The sequence below is a fragment of the Harpia harpyja genome, chromosome Z (assembly GCF_026419915.1).
Source record: "Harpia harpyja isolate bHarHar1 chromosome Z, bHarHar1 primary haplotype, whole genome shotgun sequence".
NCBI lineage: Eukaryota > Metazoa > Chordata > Aves > Accipitriformes > Accipitridae > Harpia > Harpia harpyja.
The window spans coordinates 114,132,763-114,148,611 of NC_068969.1; the positions used below are offsets into that span (position 1 = coordinate 114,132,763).

The 15,849-nt window shown below is 50.9% G+C and overlaps 1 protein-coding gene across 4 annotated transcripts in view; it reads left to right on the top strand.

Moving 5' to 3' along the window:
- Positions 1-15,849, top strand: part of MAPK4 (mitogen-activated protein kinase 4) — a 47,508-nt gene that overhangs the window by 14,803 nt on the left and 16,856 nt on the right. For all 4 annotated transcript variants that reach the window (XM_052778212.1, XM_052778211.1, XM_052778213.1 and 1 more), the window contains exon 2: positions 7,258-8,684. In XM_052778212.1, coding sequence (XP_052634172.1) covers positions 8,139-8,684 — 546 coding nt within the window. In that variant the 5' untranslated portion in view covers positions 7,258-8,138. The remainder of the gene's footprint in view (positions 1-7,257; positions 8,685-15,849) is intronic.

Here is a 15,849-nt window from a genome sequence, read left to right on the forward strand (position 1 = left end):
CCCCAACTTTGTGGTAAAAACCTCGTACTCCTGGGAGGTGCGGGAGGCTGCAAAGCAGGGAACCAGATCCTGTAGTTTATAGCTTGAACTGCAGGAGGTAAGGAAGGGAAGAGGCTGTTTGCCAAGACAAAAGCAGAAGCGTTGTCTTTACCTGCGTTCAGCCCCAAAGAGTGACCCTCCCCGGGGATCTCTGCAGGATGTTCCTGCAGAACTGAGCACCAGGAGCCTGTGTTTATTGATGGGAAGGACTAATTAAGTTTCAGCCTTGAAGCAGTCACTGGCCTGGGAGCTAAGAGCTACAGGAGACTTGCCCATATTTCCCTCTGCTCCAGTAACTCCGTTACTGTGACTAAAGCTTGGAGAGATTTCCTAAAGAGATGTGAGTCCATCACGGGAGCGGTGGGCACCAAACTCCCCGGTCTCGGTCCGCTGCACCCTCTGCCGCGGGGTCTCTGCTGCTCGCCTCCTCCGGGTCGGAGATGGCCTCCACCATGCACGGCGGGGATGCTGCTGCTGCAGCGGCACGGAGAGCAGCGAGGCAGAGATAAAGGACGTTTGAAAGGCTTTTGCTGGGGCGGGGAGGGATGCTGGGGCGAAGAGAGGGAGCGAAAAAATGAATCTCATCGTGCTCCTGCCAAATCTACCCGATACGGGAATCAATAAGCTAAGCCTGTACGATGAACACAGCCCCTGCGAGACCCCTCCTGCTTTGCAGCACGGTGTTTAATCTTGGGTCCAGTTGAAAAGGCTGTTGGGATGTAATGGTTTGCAGGATCTGGCCCTTTACAAGGTGTTCAAGCGAGAGATCACTGTTATCCTCCTTTAATTAGCACCTGTGGTGCTCTGCTAATAACAGACATCTTGTTATGACACTTGAGCTTTAATGAATTCATCCAGCTAGAGAGATCGCCGCTGCTTGGAGCGGGTTCGGTGAAAAGGAAAAGTTCATCACAACGTCACAGCTGGGTCTTGTGCTGGGAAATGCTGGGAGCTGGCAGCAGAGAGCCCACGTGAGGCCACGCAGAACCCCCCTCGAGCCTGTGCAAGGGCACCCAGAGCCCCCCAAGCCTTCGGAGAAGTGAGGGGAGCAGAAAGTTCCGTGCAAATCCCAGCAACAACGTGAGGGCAAATGCCTTCCTTGCACAGAGTGGTGTGGGAGAGAGAGAGGAAGAATGGAAGAATAAAAGAAAACTTCTTAATTTCCTAGTCCTTGTATTTTATAGCACAAGGGGTCCTGATTATAAAAATCTCTGTTTGCATCTGTGCAGAGGCAGCTGCTGCAGCTGCCCTTAGTGAAAAAGCAAGTGAGACGTAAATTGAAACTGTAAAATATGTTCAGTGTTCATAAAGAGGGAACATGTTTCTACATTTCCTGCATTATTCTTATATGCACAATGTTTATTGGGAATTTGATTGTATAATTAGCCATATAGGCAACCGCATCCCTTCCTTGGTCACCCCTCTGTGCCGGGCCGTGCGACTGGAGGGCAAGCTGGTGGGAGCATGGGCGTTGCTCCTGACCCTTCCCTCTGGCCACGCTGCAGGTTTGAACGATGACTTTGACCTCACACATATTTATTAAATTGGTGGGATTTATGGTCTGCAAAACAGGAGAATTTTCCAACACAGAAAATTTTTGGTATATGCTTTCTGAAAGTACCCCAAAGCTTTCCTAGCCTTAAACTAGGATAGATAGAGGTGGGAAGGGGGATGGGAATAAAGTTAGCACTCAAATTCCTTAAAAATAGAGTCCCTTTGTGTTTTACTGTCTTCCAGCACCCCAGCAAAACCCTCTATTGAGCACATGAGTAAAAGATTGGGGTGACTCCACCAGTATAAACACGTGGGATATATTTTCCCTGCACGTCGTCTTGGTGTAACCACAAATTTCATTACTCTCTGCTCCTGACCCTCTGTTGTGCTTCAGGACCTGTTGGCTGTATTCTGCTGCAGTTTGCCCTGAAGCTCCCATTGAATTCGGCTTTTCAAGTGGGTGGCAGATCCTGGGCTCATCAACTGAAAAACCCCTGGGACTCTGGTTCGTAGTTCCGTGAAAATAGACCATGTTTTCCGTCATCTGCAGCCAAATGGCATCGCTGCTGGTTTTATGACCACTGTTAGTCTCGGCAGCTATTTTTGTTAGGCCACTGAAATAATACTTGTTCATTACAATAGACTTGGAGAACCAAGAAGAGAGGAAAAAACGGGATTGCTGATGATGGGGCCAGCATCCCGAAACTCCCCCTTGGTTAGCTGCAGTACTGCCCCAGGATCCAGCCCTTCGTTGGAAATGCACATTTAAATAGTCAAATGGTTGTTCCCTCGCCGCAGTTTCCAGGCATCAGCTGCTCGGATAACTTGGGAGCAGCACCAAGGCTGTGTGCGTGCTTTGTTTCATTTCTTTAGTGCTTCTAATGAAATAACTGGTCAGAAGTGATGTCTGATTTGGATAATGGAGAGCACTGGAAAAATAACTCCTGTAGCCTTTCAGGGAAGGCTTGTCAGCCTGATCCTTTGGGTATGCTGTCGTCTCAGTTGGAGGTGACAGAGATAAGAAGGACAAATGGAGACGGTGGTCAGTCCTGCAGGAGCGTGTTGCCTGCTGGTCCCTCGGCTGTGGTGCGTCTCCCTGTATTCGCCAGCAGCTTCTCCCTGGATGGTTCAGTGAGAGGGACCAAGCCACAAGAGCGGGGACAGGATCACGGCTTGCCATCCTTTTAAGGGATGGTTCTCCCTTGGTCCCTCTGTAATTGCAGAAGATGCCGCAGGGTCATCATTCAGCCGGGGACTGAGACGTAGCCAGGGGCACCGAGAAGCCCGTCGATTTGCTCGTGAGATAAAACAGGGCTCTTTCTTCCCTTTTAGTCTTATGCAATGCATTTTCCCTTTCAGTGCTTCTAGAACTGTACTAATTATTAATAATTAAGCTGACGAGGCAAAACTTGGTTTCCTTCCATTGCATCTAGAGTAAGCCAAGAAGCTCAGCGTGGCAGCTAGCACCGGGTCCTGTCCAGCCCTACCTGGTCTCAGCAAACCCCGTGGAGTTTGGCTTGTAGTGCCAAAAAGCTGAGCAACATGGTGGGTTCTGGGTGATGGGGCTGAGAAGTGAGATATAGAAACAGATCTCAAACCCAACAGGGCACCTTGCTGAAGCATGTTGGCCCCAGCCCTATTTGACAGAGTTCCCTTTGCCAGTAGGAAATTTCTGCTACTTTTCTTGGTTTTTTTTCTCGTGCAGAGACTGCGGTCTTCAGTGCAGGCTTAGGAAACTCAGGTTAGTCACCACAGGTGAAAAAGCTCCAGTTTTGCTGCAGCCAGGTGTACCTCTTGCAGCCCTCTGGTTGCCCATCAGGTCCCAGCCTGCCCTTAAACCTTCCCATGGCCCTCAGATCCCCCCCACCTTCTTGAGGTTTAAGCAATGTGTGCTCCCTTTCCACGGCCATGCAGCTAGGGGTAACCTTCCTGCACAGGGTGCTCTTTCCTGCTGTCCTTGCAGAGCCTTAAGATTTATTTACCTTCTTTTTCCCCTTCACTCCTTGTTTCTCATCCTTTTTTTTCCCTCCTTTGACTATGGACCAAGGCACCTCTCTGGCTGCACATTGCCCCACTTCCTAATAGCAAGAGCGTCTTTCTCTGTTCAATCCTTGTGTGCAAAAGCCAGCATTAGATAATTGCTGGATTGAAGAGAGGCTGTAATTATTTTTGCTTCCAACTACAGGAGCAAGCAGTGTTTGCCAAACTGCTCGGTAACTGCTGGCAGATGCTCTTTGGAGGGTATCCCTGCCCTGCCTACATCGCTCACCACCATCATATGGTCCATATGTCTTTATTTTAACCATTAACTGGATCCCTCTTCAAATAGCTGCTCCGTGCTGGCCTGAAGTGTTACATTTCTCTTCCATCTTTAATGATTGATGGTCCCAAACCTAAATAAAGGTCAGCATTTAATATTTTCCCTATCGTTACTCTGGGTAACTTCTGCCAGAGAGCAGGAGGGTACCACTGGCGATGCCCGATGCTTGGGGAGTGCCGAGTGAAGGACCAGGCTGTGAACCCACTGCCGGGTTAATGGAGCAGCTCTGCTGATTAAGTTCTATAACAGAGGCATTCATCTGGCATGGAGAACACAATGGGAGCAGACCCACCATAATTTTATTTTATTTTTCCCCTCTGAGCAGCACTGGGACCGGTTGGTAACCTGGGACATCCCTGTGCAAGGTCACAGCCCTTGCAGCTGGCTGGAGATTCATAAACATCTACAGGGAGACATGGTAGGTCCAAAGCTTTGACGAACTGATCATCTAGAAAAAAGAAAAAGCCCAGCCATTTTCTAATGCTTCATGCCTTTTGTTCAATTCTATTTCTACATGAAGTAATTGCAGGTGAAAAATTGCAGTTTATCTGCAAAACTTGAAGTGCTTTGAGGGCTTTGAACCATCTTTTCCCAACTGGAACATCTGCAAGAGGTGGTCCCTTGCCCATGGCTACCCCTGCATGGTCACCTGCCACTGGAAAGTGACATTTTGTCAGGAAAATCCCCCAAATATTGGGATCCTCTGGCTAAATCTGCATCCTCGTCCCCAGCAGACGTCGGTATTTGCCTGTTAGGCCATTGCCAGCAGTGGAGTGGGGGGTCTGCCATCATGCCGGAAGGTTCCTCTGCTGCTTTTCTTTTCTTTAAAAGCCAGTCCATCTTGTTAAGAGATTCCTTCATCACTCAGAGGAGCATGTGTTAGCACAGAGAGGCTTTGAAATATGGGTTATGCTCCTGAGACACTGCAACTCACTGCTGTTGCTCACTTTGCTTGCCTTGGGTCCATTTGTTCCAGCTTCTTAATGCCAAGGGTGTCATTAAGTCTTTTCGTATTAATAGGGGGTGATAAAACCACAACTTAAATGTTACATCATTCGTCTCTATGTATTTATGTATTCAGCCGTACTTTCAAAGAGGACCATAGGACCCTGTATCTGTCTCGTATATATAACTTGTTTGCGTGGAGGAGTTCTTGGGTCTGTGAAATCATGACCAGATGTGATGGGTTAACCCTGGCTGGATGCCAGGTGCCCACCAGAGCTGTTCTATCACTCCCCCTCCTTCTCAACTGGACAGGGGAGAGAAAATATAACAAAGAGCTTGTGGGTCGAGATAAGGATAGGAGAGATCACTCACCAATTACCGTCACGGGCAAAACAGACTCAGTTTGGGGAAAAATTAACTTGATTTATTACAAATCAACCGGAGTAGGGTAATGAGAAATAAAACCAAATCTCAGAACACCTTCCCTCCACCCCTCCCTTCTTCCCGGGCACAGCTTCACTCCCGGATTCTCTACCACCCCCCCAGTGGCACAGGGGGACGGGGATGGGGTTTACGGTCAGTTCATCACACGTTATTTTCTGCCGCTTCATCCTCCTCCGGGGGAGGACTCATCACACTCTTCCCCTGCTCCAGCGTGGGGTCCCACCCACGGGAGACAGTCCTCCATGAACTTCTCCAACGTGGGTCCTTCCCACGGGCTGCAGTTCTTCACGAACTGCTCCAGCATGGGTCCTTTCCACGGTGTGCAGTCCTTCAGGCACAGACTGCTCCAGCGTGGGCCCCCCCACGGGGTCACAAGTCCTGCCAGAAAACCTGCTCCGTGGGCTCCTCTCTCCACAGATCCGCAGGTCCTGCCAGGAGCCTGCTCCAGCGCGGGGTTCCCACGGGGTCACAGCCTCCTTCGGGAACCCACCTGCTCCAGCGTGGGGTCCTCCCTGGGCTGCAGGTGGAGATCTGCTCCACCGTGGACCTCCATGGACTGCAGGGGGACAGCCTGCCTCACCATGGTCTTCCCCACGGGCTGCAGGGGAATCTCTGCTCCGGCGCCTGGAGCATCTCCTCCCCTCCTTCTTCACTGACCTTGGTGTCCGCAGAGTTGTTTCTCTTACATGTTCTCACTCCTCTCTCCGGCTGCCGAATACCGCCGTCCCAACTTTTTTTCCTTCTTAAAAATGTTATCACAGAGGCGTTACCACTATCGCTGATTGGCTCGGCCTTGGCCGGCGGCGGGTCTGTCTTAGAGCCGGCTGGTATGGGCTCTGTCGAACACAGGGGAAGCTTCCAGCAGCTTCTTGCAGAAGCCACCCCTGTAACCCCACCCGCTACCAAAACCTTGCCACACAAAACCAATACACCAGAAGAGAAGAGCAAAGCTTGGGAGGCTGCAAGCTAGCTCATGCCTCTGCAGGGAGTAGCTGCTAAACTTGGACAGATGAGGGAAGTGTTTTTGCAGCGTCCGGGTGCCGAGCGCATCCTTACGAAGGACGCGGTGAAAGATGAAGTCAGCTCCTATTTTCCCACTGGGTCATCCCACCTCTGCGTTCATCACCGGCAAAGCTGTTGGAGAAGCAGGGGGACGGCTGCCCGTGCCGAGCAACTCTCGGCAGAGCCGGGGGCCTGAGCTGCGATCGCAGGCGCTGCTGGTGGATGGCAAATCCCCGCAGCTAACAAAACGGCTCGTCCATCTTAATGAGGATGCTCTCCTTCTTCCCCTGGCACACTGGAGGTGAAACGAGCCCTGTCTTTAGCTGCTCGTGCACCCCGGGCTGAGCAACGCCGGCGCAATCTCTCTTTATAAATGCACTAAAATGGTGTGGTTTGCTGCATGAGGGAAGGGCTTGGCAGCTCCCCGCGACCGCAGGCACAGAGCCAGCAGCATCCCCAGGCTGCTGTTGAGGTTTGCTGTGGGACCCCAAATTCAGGGGCTGTCCCACTCTTGCAGCTGTTTTTTTAAGGCTCTTTGCAAAACCGGCCAGGGTGGCACCGTGTCATTTGCCCAAGCAATTTTGGTTGTTATAAGCTGAAAAACTCTGTGGCCCTCTCTGCTCTCAGCTGCTTGGCAGGGAGGGTTTGTACCCTCCCTCATGGGCTGCTACCGTGCTTTCCTTGTGATGTGCTTTAAATGGGCAGTCGGAGACATAGTGTGCTGTTGAACCTTTGCCTTCTGCAAATCGCTTTGTAATGTTTTCAGACAGATTAAGATAAAAAAAACAACAAAGGGGAAAGGAAGAGTTACAGTTTTCTGTGTATTACAAATCGAAAAGGAAAAATTAATCATCTGAAAAATGCTGGTAATGATGCATGATTTTTGGAGGGGATAACTAATGAATCTCTGAAAGGTCACAGTTTTGCTCATGGTTAACCTTCAGCAACCCATTACGTAGGCAAGGCATAGGCAGTGCCGGCATCAAATCAATCCATCTCCTCTTTTCTTCCAGGAGCGGGGCTGAGACCTGCTGAGGGATAGGTGGGCTGTGCAGCGCAGGGAACATCTCCGGCAAGCTGTAAAGATCAGATGGCGCTTGACTTCACCAGTGAAAGACGTACAAGGTGAAGGTGTTGGAACTGCAAATGTGGAAACTTGCTGCGCTGAATGCAGCCGATAAAGTGAGTTTTGGTCTGCAAAACATTTGCTGCCATCGAGATTTCTGTCTGCTGATGGGGCAGATGGGGTCTGCCTGTACCGAAAAGGGACTGACGAGAAAGGCGAAGCTTTGCTGACTGCTGGGGAGCCCGGCCAGTGCCTGGATGCGCTTCGCTGGTGGGGAAAACGCTGTCAAAACTTGTGGGCAGGGAGGGTTTGGGGCAACGGAGGGGCCATGGGGCTGCTCTGGGCTCTGCCCCATGGTGGGGCTGGCTGGCTGCCCCGGCACTGAGACGCCAGGGACGTGGGACTGGGCATCCATCTGCGCCGCCAGCCTTGCGCCTCGGCATCGTCTTGGGGACGTCGGAGAAGGAAAACGAGAGAGCGGCTGAAAAATGTAGCAGTGCTGATTTTTTAGTCTCAAGAAAATTAACCTTTCTGTTTTGCTAGAGATCTCTGGGCTGCGTTTATCCACGCTGCTTGGAAAGTCTCTTCTACCCCTTGATTTCTCAGCCAGTTTAAAACATTTTATTTGTGTGTGAGTGCTCACATCTATTTTCACTGCATCCACGCGTCATCTTGAAGCGATGGGCTTGGAGCAAGGCCCCCCCTAAGCATCTGTAACTAATAATGAGGCACTTGATTTCAAACCACGTTTGTGATCTGGAAGCCCTTCGACTCTCCCAGCTTTTCAAGTGACAAAGAGGAAAAAGCTGAAAGAGGACAGAGCACGCGATGGCAGAGAAGTGCGACTGTATCGCCAGCATGTACGGGTACGACCTGGGCTGTCGCTTCATTAATTTTCGCCCCTTGGGTTTCGGGGCCAACGGGCTGGTGCTGTCAGCCCTCGACAGCAAGAGCTGCCGCAAAGTGGCGGTGAAGAAGATCACCATCGGCGACGCGCGGAGCATGAAGCACGCTTTCCGGGAGATCAAAATCATCCGCCGCCTGGACCACGATAACATTGTGAAGGTGTACGAGGTGTTGGGGCCGAAGGGGACCAACTTGCGCGGGGATTTTTTCAAGTTTAACATGGTGTACATCGTCCAGGAGTACATGGAGACGGACCTGGCGCGGCTGCTGGAGCAGGGGAAGCTTGCCGAGGAGCACGCCAAGCTCTTCATGTACCAGCTGCTGCGCGGGCTGAAGTACATCCACTCGGCCAACGTCCTCCACCGCGACCTCAAACCAGCCAATATTTTCATCAGCACAGAGGACCTGGTGCTGAAGATCGGCGACTTCGGGCTGGCCAGAATTGTGGATCAGCATTACTCGCACAAGGTAGGCGATGCCAAATCGACGAGGCCAGTACTGTCTCGGCGAGCTGCTGGCCGGCATGGGGAGGCATTGAATGCATGTAGGCTGAAGCAGTTGGACCGTGATGGATCTTCTTGGGAGAAACTGGTCCTTGAGGCTGTTTGGGCAGCTGTAAGCCCTGCTGGGGTGGTCGTTGCTGGGGTGGTCACTGGTGGTTGTTGCCCTCCCTGCCCCAAGCCAGGACATGTTTCGCAGGCAAAGGCAGTGGGTTGAGCTCTGCCAAGCGTGCCCCAGGGCTCTCCCACGCTGCAAAGCAGCAGGCAGGGCACAGGAAGGGTTCAAGTGCCCTTCAAGTGTCTTTCGTTGCTTTATATCATATATATTAAATATATACTTACGTATTTTATTCCATCCCAGCAAGGGACTGGGGGGGGGAGTGCGTTTGCTCGCTTTACTCAAATGACTAAGCTCTGTGTTTCCTGCTTTGCTGCTTTTATAAAACACGAGCTGCCGTTCATCCCCGCAGTGGAAGCATGTGTAAAGGGTACCTGGCTCGTCCGCAGCTACTCTGCTTGTCTTTGTCCTCACTTCTGTGCCAACCCGCTTCTTAAATTCCCAACTCTATCTGAATTACACTTACTTAATCATAGAGAAAGAGAGATAGGTCTTTGAGATACAGTCATATTCTTTCATCCGAGGTCAAGATCCAAATAACCTATAAAATTTTTTGCTTTTTGGTACTTACATACTGTATTATAATGCAATAATAATTGTGAGTGGCCGGGTGCAACCCAGGGCAGCCTGGAGTACCCCACCGCTGCCCTGCTCGGGGCAGGGGATGCCCAGAGCCCTCCGGGCCCCCCAGCCTGAGCATCCCCTGCTGTCCTGTCTGTTGGTCCATGCATGCCTTTGTGCGGCAGTCTGGCTGGGATGGAGAAGGAGCGAAAAGAGGAATGAAGCAAAAATCAGGAAAAAAAACCCCTGCCCTTGAGTAGGTGAAATCTGTCCCCTCCTTGGGGGGATCTTTGGGACTCAGTTTTCTTCTCCTGCCGCTGTCACCAACTTCTCTCCGTCTGCCCAAGGAGGGCTGAAAGTCCCCCAAAGTGGCACTTTCTAACAAGGAATTAGTGAGCCACGGGCTGTGGGCTTCTCTGCGAAGGGTTGCATTCGCAGGCAGCTGCCAAACCCTGCAAAATAATTTAAGGTACTGAAAACAGTTCTATACTCAGGCAAAAATGCAGCTATTAAAGGAACTGCATTTTTCCTCTAACAAATTTAATTCAGCATGGCAGTCTCTTGCAGCGAAACCCACCTGGTGGGATAGCCCTGGATGTGGTGTTCTCTCTTGGGACAGGGGGCTGAGGAGGGACCCAGCATCCCACGGCCACTGTGGCCGGCCTGCCCACAGGCTCTCCCGTGCCCTCGAGAAAGGGAGGCTGGAGCTGGGAGCAGGTCACGGTGGCTTTGCTGGTGGAGCAGCTCAGGGTGGGAGCGGTGGCTGTGGTGACAGTGGGCAGGCAATGTGGGAGGGAGGGAGGCAAGGAAAACGGGTGAGAAGTCTCTGTAACACACAGTCCTGATGCTAATGGATTTTGAAGGGAATTGCAGATGTTTAATGCAGGTTGGTGTCCAGGCTGGAAGTTTGGAGCAGTGGAGGAGCATGGTGGAGACTTCATCAGCTTGCAGATCCACGTGGTCCCAGGAGAAAGCAAAGCATTGCGTGGTCTGCACCAGTAGACACGATGCAGTCTGCAGCAGGTTTCTGGTTAAAGTTACTATTTGGTATTGTAAGATAAAATCTATTTTTTTAAGCTGGATGTTTGTGTGGACAAGTTCAGTGTCCTCCATGGACCCCCCGTTGCGCCTATGCAGAGGTTTAAATGCACTTTGCATTTACCGATGGGTTTCTGCCCAGCACGGCTGATTTGGGCACCACTGCTTTGGGCAGGGAGGCAGGGAAGGGGAGAGGGAAAAGGATGGCGAAAAGACGATCTCGTGATCCTGAAGCTGAGCCCTGATCTATTCTGGTTTCGAGTCTGGGGTCTGGAGAGAAACAGAGCCTGGGGAGAAGGAAGAAGGTTGCAAGGAACATCAGGGAGTGAGTGCGGGGTCCTTGTCACTGCCTCCTGCCCCTCCTGTGCTCCCTTCCTCACCTGGGTTATTTATTACCCAGCTCAGGAAGAGGCTCCTCTCTTTTAAAGTGTGTGTGTTGCTTTTTTTTTTTTTTAAAGTCAGGTGCCTTCAGAGGCTTTTCCCAAGGGAGGATAACTCCCAGAGAAAACCCCTGCAAACAAGATAGTGCTACGTGAATGCAGAAAGTCACTGATTTAAGGAGCATCGTTTTGTCAGAGACTGCAGGATCAGGGTAGGAGTCATCAGTCGGTGTCTGCTGCAGAATTATTGTTATTTCCAAGCAATTCTCTGTCACCTTAATAACAGCCAGTGCAGTGGGAAAGAGCTGTCAGGAGGATGACCAGGGCTGCAGCTTCATGGTAGGGTGTATTTTTGCAAGATGCCATTGCATGAGCATCCTCCGATTAATCCTGGGGGTATGAGTCTAGAGCATCAGTGCAAAAAACCTGCAGATCCCCACTGTGCAGAGGGACCCGAATACGGCTCCAGAGCAGAGCCGAAAATAGCAGCACTGTGGTGAGCATCCAGCATCACAAATAATGTCAGTTATTTGTAAATTCTGGTGATGGGGAGGACTGTGTTTGCTGAAGCCAGGTGATGGGCACTGCAAAGGCAGAGGTATGATAGGAGAGCTTGAATGGGGCTTGGGTCAGTCCTGCCTTTGATTTCCAGCTCTTCTCAGATGACTCAGAAAAATCAATTCCTTTCCATACTTCCCTTTCAACCTTTGCTTTCCTCAAGGGCTCATACAGATTTATAAGCTCCTTGGTCTGTGCTCTTGCAGAAAGCATCAGCAAGAGGGAGAGGACTGGAACATCACCGTGTCTGAAGCTGCTGAGCCTCCACTCCGCTGCCGACCGGCATTAAGCAGGACAGGGATCCTTACACCCTGAATTTTGGTGCTACCAGCAGGTGCTAATGCAGAGCTGCCCAAAAGCAGATCCAAACCGCTGAAGGTAGTGCAGAGCTATACCTCTAGCGTAACGTTTTCTTGCAAGCCTTTGCGGCAAGGAAGGGTCATCTTAAGCGCTTGGGGTTTTTTTTCTCTTAGGATGTTTTGTATCTGAAATGTGCTTAGACTGATGGCTGGGTTCTGCTAACATGGAAAATTGCAGGTTGTGTGTTGTTATTCATCTAAAAGGTCACAGCTCTTCTGACCTGATTTTTCTCAAATCCCAAACCATCCTGCTGAGTGTTAAAATGGCAAACAACAACTGCGGTAGATTGTGAGCAGAGTTTTAAACACAGTTTAGAAATAATATACCACCAAAATAATAGCCCTTACTTGGCAATGTGTCTTGTTTACATGGCTTGCAGCAGGCAACCTTTTAATTAGGATAATTTGGTAGGAAAGGGAGAGCTCTCCAACTCTGGGAGACGCCCTGGACAACAGCGGGGAGCTGGCCTTCACCAGCTTTGAAACAGAGCAGCTTCGCCTGCATTTGTCCCACCACTTGGACGGTGTTTGCTGCTCAGATCCCTTTCTCCATGTGATAAGAGCAGCACGGGGGCATCTGTTCATTTGAAACTTCACCGTAACAAGATGAATTTCAAGCTGCCAAGGTCACGTCCAGATCTGGGTCTGTACCTTCACAGGCTGCTTAGACCTGACAGCTTAAATTTTAGCCCTGTCTCAGAGAAACACAATTCTAAGCTCCCTGCGTGCTCACGTACTTGCAAAGATGTCTTTAGGGCACAGAATATCAGGTCTAGCAGAAGAAGACCCTCGGGAGATGATCCTGCACATCCCCCTCTCTCTGTCACCCTGTCCTTTCCCTGATGCTCTCTCCATCCAGCCATGCAAGCTTCTTTCTCTTCCTTCTTACTACTCTTTTTGTCCCCGGGAGTCGCTAATCCTGCTGTTTATCCCTCTAGAACATCTCCACATTAATCCCTTTTTCCTCAGTCACTGCTGTTTGTAATCCGAACGCTTTGCTGTGCGACTTGGTGCCCAAATGGTGAGCGGAGGAGTGCTGGAGATGAAGATAAGGGGCAGCTCCAGCCTCTACGAGGTCCTTATCCTTATGCAAAACAGTCAAAGCCAAGCATTTATCTTTTCATCACCCACCTCCTTATTGAATGCAAGCATCTCGCCTTCACCATGCCCCCTCCATCTGCAGCCTCGTGGTCCTGCCTGGCCCATACCTCGCTGCCTTCCCCCCATGGTCCAGCCCCTGCCTGCATTTCTTCAGAGGCTGCCTGGATGTCTTTAGCTGCCCATCTATCCGTCCATCCCTGCTCTTACACCTTAATAAATATCTTTGGCTCCAAATGAGAGTCCAGATGTGATCTGCCCCAAGTTTGGGGGGGGAGGGGAGTGTAAAATTGAGATGCTGAGCACCCTCAGCTCGTGGTGGACAGGTGGGATGGGAGAGCAGGGAGATAGCAAAGTCAAGCATTAAAAATTGGGGTAAATACCAATGAATGTCTAGACTTAAAAATAATAAATGTTTCGGAGGGCAAACTCAGCCCTGGCTGTGCATCCCATGTGGCGTGTCGCCCAGCGCTGGTCAGAGAGGAGCCGTTGGGTTGGGTGGTCCTGTCTGGAGAAGACAACAGAAATTCCTGCTATATGGGGATACTGAGACATTCTGAGTCTCTTTACTCAGGTGATGAGACAGCGAAGTGGGATGCTCCTTAGCCTGCCCACGTTGTACAAGATAGTCAGATTACCTCTTCTGGGGGTCTGGGTGCTCTGCCTGGTGCCCCAAAGCATTTGGGGGCATCTGCATGGGGCTGCCAGGGGACTCTCTCTCCCTTTGCCTATTGGCAACGTTAATTACAGAATTAATTGGCAGAGATTCCATGCTAAGGAGGCTGTAGCAGCCCTGTTAGGGGGAGATCTCATGGTAAATAGTTTCCAGAACGTCTTCAAATCTTTGAAGTCCTCCCTTCATTTTGTACTTGCTGATCAGTGCAAACATAATAGCTTCCAGTTCATCCGGTAAAATAATAAAATTCCCAGGTGGGTCATCATGAGGAGGTCTTCAAAGGAGATGAGGATGTGGGATGTTGCTCCGTACTCACCCCGGAGGGGACCACCCTCCATGTTCAACCCTCGGGCAGCTGCCCCTGGCCCCGTGCAGCCAGCGCGAAGCCTCCCCGCTGTGACCCCGACTCACTTATTCTCCTTCTCTGTCCTCTGATGAAGCACGTAATAGTCTGCGGTCCTGAAATAAATGCACTCTGTCATCCCAAAAGGATGAGAACACACGTCACGTTGCTGGAGCCGTGCACAACGGCAGTTTTATTATTTTATTATGGAGCAACGTTCCTGCAAACCCGGTGTCTTTTCCAGCCTCTCCTAGAACTGCCCTACCTGCCTTTTAAAAAATAAGCTTAAAAAACATGCTGTGAAGAGGCACCAGCCTGCTGCTGCACCAGGATTATTCCAAAAGCTTGGGGTTGTTGCTATTTTGAGTCCCCACCTTGGCACCACAGCCGCCTGCAGCAGGAGCCGACCGGGCTCCCACGGGTGCAGCAGCAGAAATCCTGTTCCTGGCTGTGGATGGAGGTGTGGATACACAGGCTGTGGCTGGATCCTGCTGGATTTCCAGTTCACAGGCACCTGGTCTGCACCTTTGCAACTTTTTGAGTGCAGGAAGATGGATTTTGGTGTGAAATACTCTTGAGAGAAGCTTTGGGTTGGGGCCGCTTGGTTTGTGGTAGATGGGATCCTGAATTTCGGTGTCTGCCTCGAGGAGACCTGCCTTTGGTCCCTCCAGCTCCAAGGAGGAGCTCCGGGCTTGGGTGACGGTTGTTTCAGAGCATCAGCGGGTCTTGCTGTGCTCCCCGCATGCTGCCGTGCCGTGCCAGCTTCCCTCGGCGCGCTCGGGATGCAGGCGGTCCAGCGTGCCGTGACCGCGGTGACACCGGAATGCAGCAGCACCCACCCGAAATTGTTTCTCCTTCTGGTGTTACAAGCAATGCATGAAATCCGTTTTGTGTAAAGATTAGAAAAAGCATTTATTTTTCTTTGCTTTTCAGTTTCCTTGCTGTGCTGTTTGATCTGACTTGATGCTTATCCTACCTGTAGTGAATTCATCACCTTTATATATTGCCTGAGCTGTTCCTGCACATGGTGCAGGAGCAGAGGAGAAGCAGGAAAATGATACTTGAGAATTGCAAAAAAAATAGCATGGGAGGGCTTGAGAGCAAGCCTTGGACTTGAAACTATTTCTGGTTTTAAATTAACTCTGTTATATTGGTTTTTAAAGAGATACCAGCGATTTTTCAGTTCAGAAAGGGCTGTGCTGAATCCACAGAATGTTGTCGTGAAGATGTATCATCTTAATTAGAACTAATTAATATGCTTCTGCTCTTGCTCTTTCTGTCTGGTTGAAGCTACATAAATGATGAAATTCTTGTGCTAAAGCCCATGCTTTGCATAGGTGATGGCTGGAGGTGCTCGAGCTCTCCATCCTGGCACGGCTGATGCCCTTGTGTAAGTCTTGGCATCACAGGTAAGAGCTGAGCCCACACCTAACCCAGGTTTAGGTGGATCCCACGGCTGTGCCGGCAGCTGCATGATCCCGGCTCCCAAAGCTGGGCTGATATTTCTCCATAGGACTTGATAGTCCACAAGACTGTAGTTACTTCCTCCAGGTGGTAGGACAGGAACTTATCTTACGTATTTTATAAAAATAAAGATCTAGCCCATGTTTTTAGCCACTGTGGAGGCAGAGCAGACGTAGATGCTGGGGTTGTATAAGCTGCTCAGGACTGGGGTCCCGTGCTGCCCGGCCAGGGAGCATCCCCAGCCGCTCCTGCCGGAGGACCTCGGGCCAGGTCGGAAAAGTCTTGATTTTCAAACCTCCCATCAGCCCTTCCCAGTATTTTTCCCCTGAGGAAGAGGAGGGATAACCCAGAGCCCAGCAACGGAATGCCATGGGAAGCAAGGGGGGGTCCAAGTGTACGGTCCGTGCGTCGGTGGGATGGAGAGAAGCTGTCGGTTGCTCCTCTCCGTGGGTCCTTCCTGGGCTTGGTGGTGGGTGACCCGATGGTCTGGGTTATTCAGCAGATGAAAGCAGGGAGACGACAGTCAACTACACGGTGA